Source organism: Pleurodeles waltl, chromosome 10 (genome assembly GCF_031143425.1).
Source record: "Pleurodeles waltl isolate 20211129_DDA chromosome 10, aPleWal1.hap1.20221129, whole genome shotgun sequence".
Lineage (NCBI taxonomy): Eukaryota > Metazoa > Chordata > Amphibia > Caudata > Salamandridae > Pleurodeles > Pleurodeles waltl.
The window spans coordinates 302,339,006-302,360,115 of record NC_090449.1 but is presented as its reverse complement, the minus strand read 5'-3'; the positions used below and the strand labels follow the sequence as shown (position 1 = coordinate 302,360,115).

Genomic DNA, 21,110 nt, shown 5'->3' with positions numbered 1-21,110 from the left:
CTGTCAGTATGAAACGAGCATGGAGCAAGATCAAAACATATGAAGCAAATCGACATCTAATTGCAGACAGCGAGGACATGTAGCTGCAGCTCCTGGGTTTATTTTGTTAATTCGTCCAGGTTTAAGTGAGGCTTAATTCAGAATATTAAATAGAATATACCTAAAATAGGAGCTGTGGGAAATTTGTGGGGATATTCCAATATTTTAGCCCAATCCGCATTGTACAGAGGTTTTGCCAAGTCAGTCTCCCAGGTAGTATGGAGAGAAGCCCTGGAGTGGTTCCCAGGCTGCAGGAAAGCTCTGTACACTCATTTTACCTGTTTCTGCCAGTCCCTAAGGTTTTGAGCATCTGGTACATCTCATGGGGTTGGTGCTAGGTGCTGGATATGAAATATGGCATTGAATACATGTTTAAGGTGTGCGTGCGAAAGGAATTGACTTGGGTGAAGACTGTAGTCTGCCATAAGGGCTTGGAAATCTAGTCCCTCACCATCAACCAACAAATCCCCTAATTCTGAGAGGCCTGCAGCATGCCACTGGCGTAGCTGCCCTGAGCGAAGCCATCCTGTTTGAGTGTGGAGGCCTAGCAAGGGTACTGCAGGAATATAGGGCTTTCTGTTAGTGAATTTACAGGTTCTAATAAGGCAAAAAGTTGTGTTCAATAACCCCAGGTGGCACGTGGTAGAATGAGCAGTAAGAAACAATGAGTAGTGTAGTAAGCCTTCCTTAAAGTCTTTAAGGGTAGGCCCTGTCTAATGCGGGGGCAGACAGGCAGCAACACACCCCTTGGTACTGTGCAGCTAAACCGGTCCGGAAGGGCTAATCCACCCGCAGTCAAAGGTAGCTTTAAAATGGAAAGAGCAACCCGGCGTGCCCAGGCCCTCAAATCATCTGTTGGATGTGTTGAGGTGTCTGAAGAAGGAACGAGGGATGAACATGGGACGTTTGCAAAGCGATATAATACAATGGAAGGGGTGATGCTCTTGACACCATGTTCAAGGGCATATTATGCTACCTGAACCTAGCATACCCAGCGGCAATCACATAAAAGACCATAGTGAATAAATAGTGCTATGTAGAAAACAGTAAATAAATACACTGATAAGGTATTGGGGTGTGGCCTCTCTGTGGATGTCAGTAAAATTGACCATTTGTCCTGAATTTTGACCCTTTGTCTTGAATTTTTTTTTACAGTCCTGTCCAGAATTTGCCTCCATGCAAGGTTGTCACTCTAGCTGACGTTGCACAAATAAATCGACGTCCAGCCGCTCAGGCGGAGTCCAGAAGTCTATACTGGTGCACCCGCGTAATCATATAGTGCAATAACCGGCCTTCCTATGAGTAGTGCATCTGTTCAGAGGGTCTGTCTCCTTGAGCAGGAAGAGCATTGCCAGCAAGACCATAAAAGCCAAGGCATACTTTGAAACTGTGATCTATTTTGAAATCACCTGGCCAAAATCCATATAATATCGTTTTCAGTGGTGTCATTATTACTCTAATTATGGTTTTTAAACTCGAATAGCCCTACCATTTCTTGGTCACAGAATGTTCTGAAGTAAAAAAATCTCTCTAGTTGAATAGTTACTCACATTATATCGTTTCAACCTTTAGATGCGGGTCCATGACATTTCGCGTTTAAACGCCACCAGATGGCGCTATGGTCACGCACCCAGTGAAATCAGTCCTCGGCTGATAGTGAACCAGCAGATATGAGCTGCAGGAATACCACACACATTATGAATCGGGGCAGACCTTGGAGTTGCCTTTGGCTAAAGGGAATTTATTTACTGGAACCTTCCTCTTACAGATGCACGCGCAGCTTCTCCAAAAGCTACACAAGGCTAATTTCTGCCACAACAGTGTATCCAGCCAGAGTCCGAGCTACAAGAAAAATCTCCGGCCCTGTTGATTTCCACACAAACATTAATTTGCTACCCTCACCCCTTACTTAGGGCCCCCGGTTTTATGGTATTTTTTTAATTTTTTTTATCATTGGTGTCTATTTATCCATATTTATATATTCTGGCCATCTCATTGATATTTATCCCTATTTATTTTGTGTTGAGAGATTAAGGGCCTGATTCTAACTTTGGAGGACGGTGTTAAACCGTCCCAAAAGTGGCGGATATACCACCTACCGTATTACGAGTTCCATAGGATTTAATGGACTCGTAATACGGTAGGTGGTATATCCGCCACTTTTGGGACGGTTTAACACCGTCCTCCAAAGTTAGAATCAGGCCCTAAGTGTAGTGGTAAAGTTGTAAATTTCCACATTTACTCAACTCTTAGACTTGCACTCATTCATGGTATTATGTCGCGGTTTAGCAATTTAATGTGCACATATAACAAAATTCTACATCCAGAGGTACATATTAGTGTTGAAACAATAAATATATGTATTTAACATATGCCTGTATTTAAGGAAATCTCATTCCTGTTTTTAACTTCGCATGTAGTCTCTCTGCTCAGTGTTTACCTGGAATTCATGAATTCAGCATGGAGTCTTTCACAAGAAGCACAATTTTCAGTATTTTTCCGCTTTCAAAAATAAAGGCAGACCCGAAACACATTGTTTTCTGTCTGTATTTATCAGTAAAAAGGGAAAACTGGGAGCCTTGCACTTAAGACAAGTACATCTTAATTAGAAGCTTTTAATAGTACGGTCAACCCGAAGTAAACTGGAGGGGAACACAACCTCATAGGGTTTGAAACCCTACATGAATGCAAAATTGCATTACACATAGAGCGACAAGCCAGATACTTTACTACAGTTAACTGTCCCCTCAGATGCTGATAGCAATTTAATGGGGTGATAATGTCCATATATTGGATGCATCCCCGCTTGATGGTCAGGGGGAATCACCTTTGTCGTCTGTAGTTATCAAAAACTCGAAATCTTAAAATGTGATTCGAACGAAGGTGTATAAAACGATGCATTGTGTTGATCTTTTTTTTTTTTTTTTTTTTTGCTTTAACTCATGTTCCTGTTCACATCAAAGAATCTCTTCTCAAAGCTGTGTTTATTTCAGTAGTCTGATCTGACTTTAGAAGGAGCACAAATATGTATAATCTCTTTGTATAGTCCCATGTCTTAAATCCTAAAGTAACCCCTAGTGAAATGCACCCATATTAAATATTCTATTCTGTTCCTCGGACCTATTTTTAATTGAAAACAGTAGAGCATTAACTGCTGTATAATTTGCTTTGCTTTCTGAATAATTTAGTAACCCCTGCCGTATAACTTGGTTATCCGCTGCCACATAATTCTACTATTCCTGCCCAGGCTAACATAGGCTGGCGAGGGCTACGGTCATGCTCTTGCCACAGTAGTCTCCTTATACAGCCCCAGGTGCAGATAGCATTACTTATCAGGCGTGGGTTATTTTTCCTGTGGTACATTGGCTGGGTTTCCCAGCAGGCACCGTGTTATCACTGGGTGTGTGTCCTCATCAGACACAGGGCATCCTTGCAATGGTGCAGTAGCAGATGTTCACACCGGGTGTCCGATTATCAGTAGATGTGGTTGTTTTAATCATCCTTTGGGAATTCTTGCAATGGCAGTGGGAGCCACATGAGACCCGGATTACTTTTAACCTGGTACCAGATAAAGAGATGTGTATTTGTGTTCCTTATTCTGTGTCCCCCTTACACTCATGTTTTCATCTTTTTCTTCCAACAGGACAAGCAGCTGCGGATCCTTGACCCCAGGGCGGCATCGTCTGCGGTTCAGGTACCAATCAGCAATATTGTCTCAAGGCTAAGGAAAGCAGCGCGTTTGCCAAGAGTGGAAGAAATAGAGCAATCTAAACCTAAAACCTGGCATTGTTGTGCCCCACTGGAAGCTGCTTGGTCACATTCTGCTGTCATGGATGATGGGGTAGATGGGGCTTTTCTGTGTCTTCCGAAAGGGACCCAAAAAGCACAGGGTGGCGGGGCTCCCTCCCGGCTCGGTGGGTCTCATCATGGAAGAGTGGGCGATCTTCCTTTTGATGTCTTGCTAGCTCTTAACCGTGTGAAGAAGGCTCGTGAATTTACTACCTGGTCTTTCGGATGGCTTGTTCACAGCAAAGCTGTGGTTTGGTGTTTGATAGTTATTGGAGCGCTACTCTGGGCTGCTGTGGTGTCAGTTAAAGGCAGTGCTTTAAATGGGCAGGTGTTGCCCAGTACTGAGCGCCTGCACTTCTCAGCACTAGTATAATGCATTTCATTGGGAGAGTCCTGGCACTCATTAGAAGCAAGCGGGCACTCTAGAGTGAGCACCTGCACTCCTGTATTTCCATCCAAATCACTGGTTAAGGGGAAAGTGTGAACCAGCCGCAGCGTGATCTCACTCACGAGTCCTTTGAGAGCAGAGGTTATGAAGTCTTTCTCTGATCTCCTGCAGGGCTGCATGGGAACAATTAATCATGAGACTGTTTTTTGGAGGTCCTTTAGTGTGCCTTGTAGGGTGAGATGAGTAGAGCCTCTTTACGTTGTGCAGAGGGGTTCGTTGTGGAAAGGATCCTAAACCAATCTCTCTCTCGGAATCCACTGGGCCTCTAGGCTAATGGAATGGTTAAACTTTCTTATCTACGAACGAACCACTTGTAGGGAAGTAAAAATGATGGGGCTACCCTGATGGTCTCGTGGATCTCGTAAAGAGGAAGACTTGTAGAACCGACTTCTAATTCATGCTGAGAAAAATCACCAATTGCTGTCCTGACCGATGCATGTCATCCGCTGTACCATTTATCCCAAGCAGTTCTAGCTCTGATAGAGCGCATTAGATTGGGTTCTAGGTCAGTTCCAGATTGGAACATGTCCACTTGAGGTTAGATTTCTGCTTAATTTCGGGAAGTGCCATTTGGGTGAGTACCTGAGTGAGTGTTTAATTGGTTACATGTCCAAAATCTCGTCGCCTTCAAGACACTTAGTCACCATGAGGCACGTGTGGCGATCTTTAGGGAGACAAATTGAAATTCATTATAAAATCCCAGTGGTGCAGCTTACATTTCATAGCGGGAGTTTCTTAGGCGTCTCTCAGCTGTTAGCTGGATGGATATAGACTTGTATGGCAGGATCTACCCTCTGGAATTCTTCACCATTATTGCCTCACATTGCAATTTGAAAATTGCTGAAAATGTCTGTTGCTGTGAATCTGCTTGTTGAGTCCTCTGGGGTAACCGTTAGAACCAGGAGCAACACTGCAGTTACCGCTGCATAGCACACTCCTGGGAGCTATATCAAGGGAGAGGGCCTTTAACAACTGTAAATGTCACAGAGAGAAGGGCCACAATGGCATTAGAACATTCCACCCACAGAGCATAGAAAGTTTTGAAATAAAGAGAGAAACAGAAAGGCATACATTGGAATGACCGAGCAGAAGACCTACAACCTTCATTCTTGATCCTGAGCAACTCCCCTGTCTTCATTGGCGCTCACATCATTTCAGTGTTATGCTTTTTTTTTTTTTTCAAATATCAATATTGCATTTGTACATAATGAACAATTAAAGCACCAAATTGATGAAGGCTTCATTGAGGAAAACGCAGCACCTGAGCACCAATAATACCTGGTTCAGACCTTCGCCTCCAACATTCCAGAGTTTGTCTTTGTTTGTTCCGTTCCATTTTTGAACATTTAGACACTCCATGGGTGGAATGCTGTAATACAATTGTAGCCTTTCTGCCTCTGGATACAATGGTTGTTCAACCTCCTCTCCCTCCTGTGCATGTTGGGCCCATAACTCGGGTCGAGGGCCTTTAAAACCTGGTGTAGCCTTCAGCAGTTATAAGGCAGGGGCTGTAATGCTGTAATAAGTTGTTGTCCAGCAAACAGAACTTACTTTATGGGGAGTATCATCTCAGGTAGGTAGTAAACAAAATAGTAGTTTGTCAAAATCCGAACATAAGAAGATGAGACCTACCTTCGGGGTAACAAGTAACGAAAAAACTTAGAAAAAAGGACATGCATAGTCCTTTATTTTTGCAGTAACTTTTGAAGCTTGCGGGCTATACTGTTTGTTTGCCCCTCTTGCACTTCTGGTATTGAAGTGTGCAGAGTAGCCTAGGATGCATGGGTGATGGATAGAAACCTTGGTGCTGTAGTGTGAGGGGTCATAGATCCTGCAGAAAATGAGTAAATGTTTCTCATGGATTCCCGGTTTTATGCAGTGTTGGTTTTGCAGCGTGAGCAGCCAGGAGAGAATGATGGATGATCGGGTGTATTAAAGAAACCCCATTTCCGTGAAATTGGTAAGTGATCACTACTATAGGGAGGGTCTTTCACTAAGGCCCAGCCCAGCACTTTTTCAGGCTCCATCCTGAGGGGAAATCACGTGGTGCTCCCACAGTCCCCCCTTGTTCCCCGACCTTTACAGTTCTTCCCCACTTGCTGGAAAAAAACGTGAACCATATGAACCATGAATCAGGGGAGGATTTTTTTAAAACGTAATGTATTGATTTTTGCAACAGCAATGCATATTACTTCACACCACCTGATCCTAGCTGACTCGGTATAACGTATGTGGTCATTATAAACATACGTTTCTGAAAGTTTACAATTATGTTTTAAACTGAACACCCAACCAAACAAGAACTCTGCCAGAGAGAGGTGGCATATGTAATAGAAAACAGTCCCTAACAGGGTGATTGAATGTGACTACCCGTCGCTGTAGTGCCGTAGTTAGTTACCTGCCGCTCCATGAAGTTGTGGTCATGGTGGGTTCCGTCTGGTTGTCGGCAGGCGTCCTTTTGTTCAGTGGGCACAGTCTCATTTCACTCTCACTAAAGCAAGTAACCGGAGAATGGAAAAGGAGGTTGTTCCACTGTCCATCTGCGGTGATTTCTGACACTCATCCCATGCAGGCTCAGTAATGTGACATGACATAGTCACTGCGTCCTTGGCAATACCCCAACAATCTCAGAAACCATTCTCGGCTTTAGGGCAGGGAGAAGATCCAGAGGAAGAATAGCCTTCAAAGTGTCCTAAAGAGCATTGAAGACCTTACTATGTTTCTCTGTTTAGAGAAAGACGACTTGTGCCATGGTTCCTGTATGTGGAGCGGGTTTGTCTCATTTACCTTCATAGGTGTCCCTCCATTTAGAGCCACGCACCCAGCTCTATTTTATTTTACTGTTGCCATATTGCTTTTTGTGTCATTCACAATCTGAAGCCAGCACCCTGAATCATTCAGATAGTCTTCAGGAGTCCTCCACCTCATAACCCATCCAAAAAAGTATTACATTTCAAGTGACAGCCCACCTCCTTATGCACAGACCCTCGTGCTAATTTTCCTCCTAATGCCAAGTATAAGGCCTAATGGTGCCTGAAAGCTTCACATGTCAAACCTCTCAAACCACATGATCAGTGATTTAAAGAACAGCGGGTGTACACCTTGGCCCTGAGGATCTGGCTATGTGTTCCCTGTACATCTGGTTCAAGAGACTCCACCATTGTGTGTGTGACTGATAAACCTTATTAATACAGTAGAGCCTGAATAAGTGGTAAGGTAGCTGCTAAAAGCCTTGAACGTCTGTTCAGATCTACATGTGGAAGGATCAGTCTTCCAGTCCTCATCTTCTACAATGAAGACATCTGTCATCATGGGCAAGTGTAAAAACAGAAATGCAAGCCTGCCAGAGAAGAAATCCGGTTGTTCCTCAAGTTGGAAGCATTGGAATAGCTACTTTTTTGTACGACTTGGAAACCACTGCATCTAAAGTCAAAGCACAGAGAGTCACTGTAAGGAGTAGCGTACAACACAGGACCTCTGCTCTGAACTAGCACCCACAGAACAAAGTTGTGGATCTCAGTTTTTGTGGGCTCAACCTCTCTTTTTTTTTTTTTTTTCCACGACCACTGATGAAACAACGAGTCAGTGCAAAACTGAGGATGGTTAACATAATGTCATTTGTAGCTCTAAGGGCCTGATTTTGAGTTTTGCAGACGGATTAAAAGCAGGTTCTTTCAAGGCCATTTAAACGGTTGGTGTGCATCTGTCATTTGTGGTGAACACTTACCCCAAACTTTAAAAAAATATTTACTTTTCCCAAAAAAACCTCCCAAAGTTAGAGTTTGTTTTTTAAATATAAAACTCATGACCCCAAAACCATGGGAGTTTTCTCCAATAGTGTGGGGTTATTTATTTATTACTGTTCCTCACAACCAGATTATTTCTGGTAGTAGTGGACAGTAAAAAACATAAAACAATCTGACCACCCACTCTAATAAAGCCACCAGTCAGATGGCTTACTTTCGATGGCCCGTACTTACCCTGTCCTCCAAACTCTAAATCTGTCCCTTAATCTGTGGCTTGCTGCATCCACATGCACTTATTTGCGTTAGCGCCTCTGCCCAGCTTTTAAAATAGATAAAAGTGGGTCCTGTGTTATGTTCTTCAGCAGAAAGAGAGAACATTAGGTTTCTCTACTGAAGGCCTCTAATTCCTCTAATGTGGATTTCAGGACAATCCTTTAAAACTAAGACAGATATGGTTGTGTGCATATCCCTAACTAGTGCCTTCTGTGGTTACTCTATCGTTTCACCTTGAAACCCTCATGAAGGTGGGACACTATGGAAAATGTTGTAAAACATTCTATCCATGTTTACCTTCTTATGCTACCCTTTTCTCTTCTGTGAAGGTCCTGTCTGCCTCCTCCTAGATACATAGGAGCCCTTGGATTTAGCACAATTTAGGTTGTTTGATAGCAGATGCAAGCTTCAGGTTTTCACGAATACATTTTTAACTGTCCCAGATAAGACTTTATCCCATCCTTTGACTCATCCCATCCATTCTAGTTAAAAAGTTAAAGTTGGACAGCTTTGATCCTGTCATTCAACCTGTTACCAAATGGATTTGCTATTTTCTGAAGACTTGCAGAATGTCCTCTTTCACGCATCACAAATATTTAAATAGTTTGACAGGATGGGAAACAGCTTCAGAAGACTTCTTTTATCAACAAGCCCGTTTAAGTGCCAGGCACTTCTTCTTGATATCCATTGTTGGCTCCTGTGTGCTGATGGTAGAGCAGAAGCTAGTGATCTGTTTAGTATACCCCATTCTGCGGTTGCAAGCTGAAGGTCTGTCTGCTGGAGCAGTGGAGGAACTATGACTTCAGCCATGTTGACATTTTAGGGTTCAAATGGTTGTGGAAGTTCAGCTAATCGGTGACTTTATGGCATCCGTTGAGTTTTACAGTCAAATAACATCCAAGACTCTTCTGTTCGATTTCTGGAATAACCCCATTTTATCTGTGATTGGAGTGAGGATGTCCATGAAAACATACATTTTATCTTGATTTCGTGGGTTGCATAGAATATTTCCTCTGCTGAGGATTCCGGTGTAGTTGATACCTTGATGATTGTCTGAAGCATGCTGCCACTCTGCCTGTCTGCTTCCAACCTACCCTTTCTTTAAGTCCCTGAAAAAGCAATGAAGTTCTCTTGTGTTCCTGAGAAGTATGGTAATTGACTTAATTGTTGCCTCTTAGGACACACTACCCCTGAAACCAGGTCCCTAACATTGTCTATCACAAATTGTAATCTTCCTATTTCTAGACACCTTTGGGATGGTAGTTCTTTCATAGTGCATCGCCATGGAAACACACACATAGGCTCCCTATGATAATTGCCAGGAACTCCTGCCCCACTCCAGCTTTCAGCCTTTGTCCAAGCAGAATCTTTTGAACCTCCCAACTAGTATAGTCTCACCGCCATCCTTCGAGTTGTACATACACTGGCTTGAGCATTTGAGGTCAACATCTTCAAGTCTTTACACATAAAGGAGCTTGGGCAGACATTAATGATCAGATGAAAACGAAAGTCTAATTCACAGCAGTTAGAGGCCAGCGACTTAGCGCTTGCAGAAGCCTGTCTCCTGTTGCTTGTGGCCACCATTTTACCAAGGGGGGTAAATGATAAGTGAATGGATTAGGCAAGTTGTTCCACGAACGTGTGTGAGGTTTAACCTCTTTTATCAATGCTCTCGGTTGAAGGAAGTGTGTCTCTCGAATGTCCAAACAAGTTCATTTTCTACTGGTATAAGATGCGCACTTGAAGAGTTCAGGACCTGTAAGTGAATTCTTGTGAGCCATCTTGGCGCTGCTCATTCAGCTAGTGTTCAGCCACCGTAACAGTGGTCACTTATTCGCATCCCTGATGTCCACCTGCCGGAGTGACGCTAGCTCATTCCTTTCATACAGGTGGCATTGATCCGGTACAGCCTGGTACTTCGGTTCAAGTCTATGTGACCGTTCATTAAATTGAGCTATCGCAAAGTTAGGCCTCAAATGTATGTAAAATGTAAAGAGTTGGGTCTTTCAACAATTTGGATTCTCGTCGTTCCGCCCCAAAGCATTCATTTGTTTGCTGCTTGAAGGTTTGCTCTTTTGTTTGACACAATAAGAACATGTTGTTCAGTGTGAACGTCTGCTGGTGTTAATTATGTTTTTACCACAAAGGCACGTTTGTGCCACCATGAAAGAAACGAACGCATTTGTAAGTTAGACGAAGGCTTGTATACCGTTGCTTGCCAAAGAGTGCTTCCATCACTGTGCACGTTTGGCAGATCCACACTGATTTTAGCATGGGAGAGTGATCTTGTTTTATAAAAAAAACGCAATTTTTTGAACTGGAGACACTCATTTCCGACAATTCTTTGCATTGAAGTAATTTCCAGTATGGTAGGTCAGGGAGCCAGCCATCTTTAGTAATACTGCTATATGACTTGAGTACATAGCTGAAACCACTGCAATATTTGTATTGCAGGTTATTGCTCAGAGTATCTTAACCTCGAGGAGAGGGTGATCATCTTACTGTTCATCAGTGCCAGAAACTCAGATGGTACAAAGAAAAAATATTTTGAGTAACTAAAGGTAAAGCTGGAGACCAGGAAGTATTACCTGTTTGACAAGTGTGGGCATAAGGGCATGTGGCATGGGTATGTTTTTCATCTGTTACCTCTGTCGTTTTTGTGAAGTCACTTCCAGCTCACACTAGTTATGGCTAATCCTAGAAAACTAAAGACAAAATGGCGGCTGACAGTGTTGGAATCTGACACATTGTGCTCCTCATTCAACCACACAGTCCTTTGTCCAGGGTTTTCTCCCCAGAGTTGAAGAAAAGGCTGTGTGCGCACATAAATTCGTCATGGAGCACACACTTCTTTGCTTTAAAGAGTTATAGGCAAAAGCCCAGAGCACTCTCGTAGCTACATAAATACCACTAAACGTGAATTTGTCATCCAAAAACAAATGACTCTCAACAAGGTCCGGCAACTACAGGGTCGTTTTGCCCTGTGCTCATTAGTGTGTTGTTGAAAGGCTTTGACGGCGATGGGGCTGAAAGGGCGGCCCAACGCCATAGTGGGTAATAAAAATGTGGAGTGTAGAAACTAAGCCTTTGACAGCACACGGTGCCCAGATGTCCCTCTTTATTTCCCAGCGCTACAACTCCAGATTTCACGACGTGTCAGGCACAAAACAAAACTAATCTTGCAGTTTTCTGCTTTTAAACATGAAACATGTTTCCTGATCTGCTATCCTAAAATGTTTCCCGTTTCCTCTGAGAATAATAATTTGCGTTTCAAGCACATGGCCTGGCCTGCTTTCAGTTAAGAATAAATTGTGCGCTCGGTTTACCAGGCTGCCTTTGTTTTCTCCCAGGCACCCATACATCTCTGAGCAATAACCTCTTTATTATAGTCGGTTTCTAGGCGCTGTGTGTAGATTACAGGTATTACCAGCCTGCTCAGTGGCGGTATGTATTTTGTCACCAAGAGTAGAGCTGGTTCCGTCGGATTCTAACATGTGACTTGCATCATACGCTCGGGTTTCCTCAGTTGGCACCTTAACCCACCAAGATGGAGTGACATTCTCAAAGGGCCTCCACTTTGTCACCGTGCTCGGTCGCGTGCCTTGTCTCTCCTACCACAGCCCAGTTTCCTCCTGTCCGGTCCTGAGCCGGTCGGTGTCTCGCCACAGCTTCAAGATTTGGGGTCGAGACAGGTCATCATTTGGTACAAAATCTGGTAAACGGATGTCTGTGTGGTTGTCATGTGTAGCGCCTAACTGTAGGGAAAATAAGTCCTTATCCGGCACCACCAGTGCCAGAGTTGCCTCCACGATGTTGCAGACATTTGTATTTGATTTCAGTCATGTTTGAGCTCCCGGCTGCTGCTGCTGTTGCACTATGCTGGCGAGGCCAGGGTTTTGAACACCAGCTTCGGTTCGCTTTGGCACTGGCTGGCTGTAAGCTGTATATTGTTTGTTCAGCTCTCACGGCGGCAGGACTCTGTGCTGTGTTCCACTGCTGGTTCCACGGATGGTGGCAAAGCCCTACCCGTGTACCAGCATATGGCACAGGCACAGCTTGAGAAGCACAACCCACGGAAACTTTGGTGAGAAGGGGTCCCAGTTACAGGAGAAAGTCAGCCACACTGTATAGGGAACAGCACTACATGTGCCAGGCTGCATGATTATTCACCAAAGCTTGGCTCTGATGTGTCTGTAATAAGTGCCAATGCTCAGGAAGAAGTGCCAAAACAATCCTGGCAAACACCAGTGCAACTTAAGCTCTGGCAGTAGGTTCAGGTTGTGGGCGGAGAGTGCTGCAACACCTTGTTCTTCATTTTGTTTTCATTCATGCCATGTAAATGCATATTGAAGAGATTTCAGCAACTTGTGTAAAATGTCTAAAACTTCATCCCATCCCCTCTCCTTTTGGTGCGAGCAGTGTCCTTTGACCAAAATGAGCTCCCAGGCAATGCAGCACAAGGTCTCTCCTCCCATGTCCACCTGCCCAGGGTGTTACAGTGTTCCACCTAAAGTCCCTGGGTGCACAAAGTTCTACATTTTGTAGTCTTGTTACAGACAGCTATAGCTCTGAGTCACAAGGCCAGGCCTGTCATCGCGAGACCATGAGCATTCACAATAGCTATGCCTGTCAACCCGAAGAGCTAGGGGTATGGATGTTGACAGCAGATCCCGGCTGAAAGGTAGGTCTGACACCAAGAGCCCTCTGGCAACAAAGCCCCCAGCCCAACCATGCACAGTTAACTCAGGGCCTGTAGGAGCCAATCATTGCTCAGTGAAGACTGGGCCTAGTGAATTCTTGGATGCAGAGGCATTGAGTACCTCCCTATTAATGATGTTTTCAATGTTGATATGATATATTATACAGGATCACCTTTTATGTCATTAATGAAGTAATTTGCTATGCCTGTGAAATCATGTTTGAGCTATCGCTCAATGGATTGGTGTAGGAACTGTGGGTTTGTTGCTCACCATTCCTGTCAAATTTCAGCCTTTTTAGGTTTTCTCGTCAATGTAATGTTACTCCAACTAACATTTTACAGCACTTTCTATATTTTTCCATTACTTTCTTTTCTGAGGTAAGAACCATAACATCCCCTTAACCACGCGTTTTCAGTGGAAAGCAATATGTTTACACAAGTAATGCACTAGATGTACTTGGGTGCACAGGTAGCTCTTGGTGAGAGGTGAAGATCAGAAGCACTAAGCAGGCTGTCATTCCTGCAGCAGGACCTTCTCATTGATTTCTATACCGCAAGATTGTGGTACACCGTTTCTTATAGAAATGTTGCTGCTATTGAATAAAAAATAAATAAAACAACTGGACACCAGTTTTATTCTTAGACGGTGCGGATTCCCATACTGCACATTTGCTCCTACACAACTGCTGTTACCATGCTCAGAAGCCCATCACTAGAATTAGGAAATATCTCTTGGCACAACTCAAAACAAGAAACACCATCCTACAGCTTCTTTGTTCCTCACACAGGACTCCTTAGGTAAATAAGTACCTTGCGCAATCTGGACTGATACCCACAGACTACATCTTTGTGATAAACACACAAAGGATTCTGCTCTAAGTGCAAAGCCACGTATTTTGGCTTTGTCAGTATGTGTTAGGTATGCAGCCTGCTGGTCCCCTGGGTATTCCCGTAGGGTGTCTTCCCAGCAGAGTTGACAAGGGCCGCGTGGTTTGCCTCCCCACTCACAGCACATCCTATAGAGTTCCCCATAGATCAGTGGGACATCTTAAGACCTGTATTGGGTATCATTTTAAATTTCCTGTTACCCTGCTAGATTCGAAAAAAAGAGTTGTGTAACAAACATCTCCACTACAGTGGGTGCAAAGAGTTGTTACAAAAGCATGAACCACATGGCACCTATTCGCCAAATTGATACCTTTCATCTCGCAAGCACACAACTAGAGTTAATTTATTTCAAACAAATTTGCCTTTCAAAATAATTTGGTAAGTGAATGTTTCTAGTGGCTTTTTATACGCTTTATAACAGCGTCTCACTATATTTCAGTATATTTTGAGAACATATATTCAATAGGCCATGGGTGCTTAGGTGTCATTGAATGGAATACTGGGCGAGAAAAAAAACCTGTAGTAGTTATTTTTAATACACATTGGTTTCCATCATATAACCTGATCTCTTGCATGAAATTAGCTGATCTATGCCGTGAAATCACTTGATCCCATGCATGAAATCACGTAATTCCTTCTGTGAAATCTCTTCATCCCTGGTGTGAAATTATCTGATCCCTCATGTGAAATTACCGGACCCTTGGTAGCTTGCAGACTGATCTACTGACCATGAGAGTCCTATTTGGCGTAAAGTGCATATGTTGCAATACAGTTTGACATGAAAGTTTAGTCCTGGCCTATTACAAAATCCGGGGTAATGAATTAATTCTGTTCCTCTGTTTTCCAGCATTACTTTTCACTGGGTTAAGTTGGCAACTGAAGAATAAGAAGACGCTAGCTTGTGCAATATTCCCAAAAACATGGTGTGCAAGCATCTCTTCCCCATCTCCCTGGAGTCCCTTGACATTAGTCAATAAATACAAACACGGCCCTGGTAAACTCATTTTAACATAGTCCTGCTCCTTGTTAAAAACGTTAAGCAGTCTGAAGCTCAATGTTCGTGGGACCTTGTCTATTAAGAACATGCTGAACTTTTGTGAGACTGGAGTTTCTCTGTCTTCGCTTTGTCGGCCATGCCAGATAGGGTACCAGTCCTACTGTGTCTCTCCTTCCGTTATTGGATCATGGCTATTTGGTTAGGGATGCTGATTCAAGGACGTTTTTGCAAAGCGTATTATTACCGAACACCGTGATGGCTCTTTGTATGACATTTGCACAACTTCTTCCACGGCAATGCCATCACCTTGAAAAAACAATGTACATTCACCTAAGTGCCCCAGCATTGGAACTTTATGGACCTAAAGCTCACTTCAGACTCCTGATTACCTGGCCAATTGATGGTACTGGGCTAGATAATATTGGCTTAATGTAGGAAAGTACCCTCTTTCTTGGCATGGTTACCCCCATTTTCTGCCTGTTTTCAGTGTCTTTGACTGTGTTCACTAGGATCCTGCTAACCAGGACCCCAGTGATTACGCTCTCTCCCTCCACACTTGGCAACTTGGTTACTTACACCCCACATGGGGCATACTGGTGCCCCCATGTAAGTCCCTAGTATATGGTACCCAGGACATTGGGGTAACAGGGAATCCCCAAGGGCTGCACATGTATTATGCCACCTATGGGGACCCCATGCAAAGTGTATCTGCAGGCCTGCCATTGCAGCCTACGTGAACGGATGCATGCACCCTTTTCACTACAGGTCGCTGCACCAGGTCACTGTAAGTCACCCCTATGGGAGGCCCTCCTAGCCCAGAGGGCAGCATGGGAATTACCTGTGTGTGAGGGCACCCCTGCACTAACAGAGGTGTCCCCACGAACTCCAGTTCCATTTTCCTGGACATCGTGAGTGCAGGGACGCCATTTTATGCGAATACTGGACACAGGTCACTACCTATGTCCAGCTACATAATGGTAACTCCGAACCTAGGCATGTTTGGTATCCAACATGTCGGGCTCATACCCCAATACTGTTGCCAGTATTGGAAGCATGATTCCATGCACTCTGGGGGCTCCTTAGAAGATCCCCACCATTGCTCCTACCAGCTTTTTAGGGTTTTCCGGGCAGCCCAAGCTGCTGCCACCCCACAGACAGGTTTCTGCCCTCCTGCTGCTTGAACAGCTCAAGCCCAGGAAGGCCGAACCAAGGATTTCCTTTGGGAGAGGGGGGGGGTAACACCCTCTCACTTTGGAAATGGGTGTTACATGGCTTGGGAGGGTAGCCTCCCCAAGACACTGGTATGCTTTGGTGCCCTCTGTGCATAAACCAGTCTACACCGGTTCAAGGACCTTCAGTCCCTGCTCTGGCGCGAAACTGGACAATGGAAAGGGGAGTGACCACTCCTCTGTCCATCACCACTCCAAGGGTGGTGCTCAGAGCTCCTCCAGAGGGTCCCTGGGTTCTGCCACCTTGAATCCAAGGTTGGCTGAGAGCTCTTGAGCCTCTGAGTGGCCAGGTCAGGCAGGTGACGTCAGAGCCCCCTCCTGATAGGTAGTCACGTGGCTAGGTGACCAATCCCCCTTTCAGGGTCATTTAGGGTCTCTCTCTTGGGTGGGTCCTCTGATTTGGCTTGCAAGATTCCAGCGGACTGGTCTGCACCCTCTACTTCGACTTCTAGCCACTGGAACCATGACTGGACCCTTACATGAACCGGAAATCTGCATCCATGACAAAGACTCTGCTTGCAACATTGTTTCCACGGCTCCTTCCAGCTTCTGCAACATTTGCCCGGCTGTGCATCCTCTGAGGGTGGCAAGTCTTCAGTCTGCACGAGAAGGAAGAAGGAATCTCTGTTGGAGTGAAGGAGTCACTCCCCTATATCCGCAGGCACCAACTGCAACGACGACCAGCTGCGTGGATCTCCTCTCATCCTGAGATGCGTGGATCCTGCATCACAGGTCATGGTCCAGAGTAGTCCTCTTGGTCATCTCTGTCAGCTTTCCAACTTTGGTGGAGATAAGCCCTTGCCTTCCCACACAGGACAGTACCCCATGCACAGCGACTCTTGCAGCTACCAAGGCTTGTTGGCATCTCCTCCAAGGGATCTTCAGGATCCATGTAGCCCCAACCCTCAGCACTCCTTTCTGCAACGCACATCCCTCTGCATGCTTCTCCTGCGGTGAGGGACCCTTCTCCAGTTGTGCTGAGTGGGCTCCTCTGTTACTCCTGGTTCCTCATCCAGTGGGTCTCCTGTGGGGGCTGCCTCTTCTTCTTTGGACTCTCTGCCTAACTGAGGGTCCCTCTAGGGCTCCCCGTGTGAGTCCTCCAGGACCTTGCTGGTCCCAGCAGCTCCACTTTTGCTTAACCGCGACTCCTGCTTTTGTCAAGGGTTGTTGGTGGCTTTTCCACGCCACTGACCGACTGCAATCATCCATCTGGCGTGGGACGTCCACTGCTTCCTCCAGGAACTCTTCACCTGCTCCACGGCTGCATTCCTAACCGTCTTCGTCCTACTGTCAACCAACTCCTTCAACCACAGGTGAATGGGTAGCAGCTCCTGCTCCTCCGGGCTCTTCTGTGACTTCTGGACTTTGTCCCTTTCTTTCACAGGTCTTCCTCTTCAGGAATCCACCACTACTTTCTTGCAGTCTTATCTGGGTGTTGCATTTTCTTCTTTTCCTTCCTTTTGGGTGTTTTGGGGAAAAAACAGTAACTTACTCCTTTCTTCTTGGTCGCTGGGGGGCACTATGTTACTTACCTCTGGGGTTTCCTAGTTCCCCCAGCTCCCCTCTACACATTCAACTTACCTAGGTGGGGGTCCTGCATTCGCATTCCATTTTTTCTATAGTGTTTGGGCTCCCCCCTAAGGTCACTATTATCTGTTTGCATTTGCACTGTTTTCTATCACTTTTCATGGCTATTACTGATTACTGGTGTACATATCTAGTGTGTTACTTTCCTCCTATTGGAGTGTTGCCTCTCTAGTACTTTTTGGTAATTGTTTCGCTAAAATAAAGTACCTTTATTTTAGTAACACTGAGTGTTTTCTTTCATGTGTGATAGTACTGGGTGACTACAGTGGTATTGCACAAGCTTTGCATGCCTCCTAGATAAGCCTTGGCTGCTCGTCCACAGCTCCCTCTAGAGAGCCTGGCTTCTAGACACTGCCCATACAACACTAGTATGGGATATTCCTGGCCCTGGTATACGGTGTAATTACCTTTGGCACCCACCAGACACCAGCTCAGCTTCCTACACTTAAGAAGCCTTTGATTTTAATATTTCTCAGGAATGGATTTGAAAGTTAGATCAGATATCTGTTGTATTGCCGGATATGGTACAAGCTGCAAAGCGTTTTAAGAATGAAGCGCGCAGTGCAGTCTAGAAGCAACCATGAATCTGGATGAAGTTATTGAACACCTAGCAATATTCTCCTTTATTGTTATTTGTTTACTTTTATTTTATAAATAAGCAAATTCTGTTAATGATGATCTTCTTATTTCATTACCACTTTCACTATTAGTGCCATAGATGGCACATTTTGCTCTGGCTCAGGATATACCCATTGCTTTGTCAAGGCACATCTGCTAACGACAAATACGTGTTTTTCACTTGATCCATTCATGCCATGACGTAGGTGACAGCAAAGGTGTTTCTTACTTCGCCCTGTCACAGGTGAGCCGTCCTTACTGTGCGAGTGTTCTCTCCCTGGACAGTAAGATTGACTTTGTGGTACACGACGGGTTTCCGTATCCAAAAACATCACAGCGCCAAAGCACATATCCGATTGGCATTCATGATAAGCGAGAGGGGCTTGTCACTGACCTGTACCATTGGTTTACTTTGTTGCAGAATCTGGTGTAGGACAGTTTTACACTGGACTAGGGGATGCTGTAGGGATTTTAGCTGGATAGTGCCTTTAGGAATTATGTAGGTGTGCTACGCAAGCTGCTGGAATATCTCTGCGCAGTTCTTCTGTGGTCACTGCTATTTTAATCGATACAATTTCCAGACTCATGCTAACGCAGAATACTGTGACTTTCTTCGACAGTGCTTAAGGTTATTTAAAATATATTCTGGAGTATGAACATGATGGGCCTCATGGATGAGGCAGGGTCTTCAACCTCCGCCTTGCCTTCAAGCAGTTAGCCACAAAGGGTTTCCGTTCTGGAGTGATGTGGTCCTGGTGTCATAGACTGAAGGGGAGCTGAGCAGCGCGGATCTGTACTCTTTGGAGTTTGGATACTGCTTTGGGAGACCAATGTAAATGGGCCGTGCAGGAGGGGTGTCTTTGTAATGTTGAATGTGGGGAGAGGTGTGGCAAGAGTAGCTGTCGAAGACAGCATAAGCACTGTGGCTGTAGAGATGGTGGGAACGCGTTTGTTGTGTGGACAAGTTCTAGGTGTGCCCAATGGTGAAGGAGTATTTTTTTGGGAGAAGAAATGAATTGTCTCACAGTAATCTAACTTAGGTACATTTTAAAGAAGTTTTATATTGAACCCTGTTTATCTCAGACACGCTGCCAGCCATGACTGCTGGTACATAAAATGTTTTTTTTTTTTAAAGGATATTACATTTTCATTGATTCACGCACCATATAGTCCCTCCTCAGTTTTAGGTCTGGCGTGGAGAGAGCTTTAATGTTCTTGCCAGCTCCATATAATAAAAAAAATCATAAATGTAAAATACATACATATGTTTAAATAGAAGAGCTCTTTGCGACCTTCTACAACCACTAAATCCATTTATTTTTTCCACAGCCATCACAGTTTGATTTTGTACACAACATACTGCATGGGCCAGTGCATAAAACCACTTCAGCCACTGTCTGAATTGCACTTTTAGAGATGATATTTAGCGTGATAATGTGTGCACATTCACATAAAACAATAACGCGCTCCAATGCCAGGCTGATGTGTCCAGCACCACAGTGGTATTGATTTTTTTCTCTTTTAGGTCTCCCCTAGGACAGCTTATGAGCTGTCTCTAGTAAGACACATTCTTTTCTAACAGAGGGCTTAGAGGCCACTCCTTCCTTGCCACTGTTTGGTTTGATTGTCAGTCCCATATAGTTGCTTCTTTTTGGTCAGGTGGCATTTGTTCCCCTTATGGATTATGGGAGCATTACCTGTGTCCCTGCACTGCTAATTTCTTAGGGGCTACTTTTTTCTTTGTGTTTAAACACCATAGTAGAGTGTATTTTTTTCAGCTGTCTCCTTTGTGTACTCCTCCTCCCTCCATGTTGCTCTCACCCGCTGGCCCTCTGCTGCCTGTCGTGTTGCCTCCTCACCCACCATCCCTCCATTGCCTGCGTTGCCACCCCACTCTCCACCACCCCATTGTATTCATTACCCTCTGTTGCTAGTGTGAACCCACCCACTCTCCTGGTTAGATCTGTTGTCTGTGTTTAACTGTTGTCTCGCCCTCTGTCCGTGTTGATCTGTTGCCCGGGTTAACCCATCCGTCCAACCGTCCTCCATTATCTGCGTTAAAGCCGTCTATGTTAAACTGGTTTGCGTGTTAACTCACCCTCCTATGTTCATGTTAAATCCGTTGCCTGTGATAAATCCATTGTCTGTGTTAAACCCCAACCCACCCTAGGTTGTTTGTGTTAAATCTGTTGTCCTAGTTAAAAGTTGTCCATTCATGTGCCCACCCTCTTCCGCGTTAAATTTGTTGTCCGTTTTAAACTACCCATCTGCCCTCCGCTGTCCGTGTTAAACTGCCTACCCGATTTCCGTGGTCTGTTAAACCACCCACCCGCTCTCCGTTGTCTTTGTTAAATGCCCACTTGGCCTCCATTGTCCGAGTTTAGCTGCCCACCTGCCCTCCATTATCTGTGTTAAACCTCCCACTGCCATTGTTGTGTCAAACCGCCCACCTGCCCTACATTGTTCATTTTAATATGTTAAAACGTTGTCCATGTTAAATCTGTTGTTCGTGTTAACCATCGTCCCAGTTAAGCCGCCGACCTGCGGTGTTACCCCGCCCTCCATTATCCGTGTTATCCCACCCACTCGCTATTCATGTTAGCCCACCCACCCACCCTTCTTTGTCCTTGTGACACTGTCCGTGTTATCCATCCCACTGTCCCGCTGTTGTCCGTTTTATAGCACCCACCTGCCCTCCATTGTCCGTATTATAACACCTACACGCCCTTTGTTGTTGGTGTTATCCCACCCACCCTCCATTGTCCATGTTAGAGCCGTTGTCCATGTGAAACCGCCC

The 21,110-nt window shown here is 44.9% G+C and overlaps 1 protein-coding gene across 2 annotated transcripts in view; it reads left to right on the top strand.

The window, feature by feature from the left end:
* LOC138261488 (coronin-7-like) overlaps window positions 1-21,110 on the top strand; it is a 1,075,977-nt gene that overhangs the window by 158,996 nt on the left and 895,871 nt on the right. For both annotated transcript variants that reach the window (XM_069210466.1, XM_069210465.1), the window contains exon 7: window positions 3,683-3,733. In XM_069210466.1, the coding sequence (XP_069066567.1) occupies window positions 3,683-3,733 (51 nt within the window). The remainder of the gene's footprint in view (window positions 1-3,682; window positions 3,734-21,110) is intronic.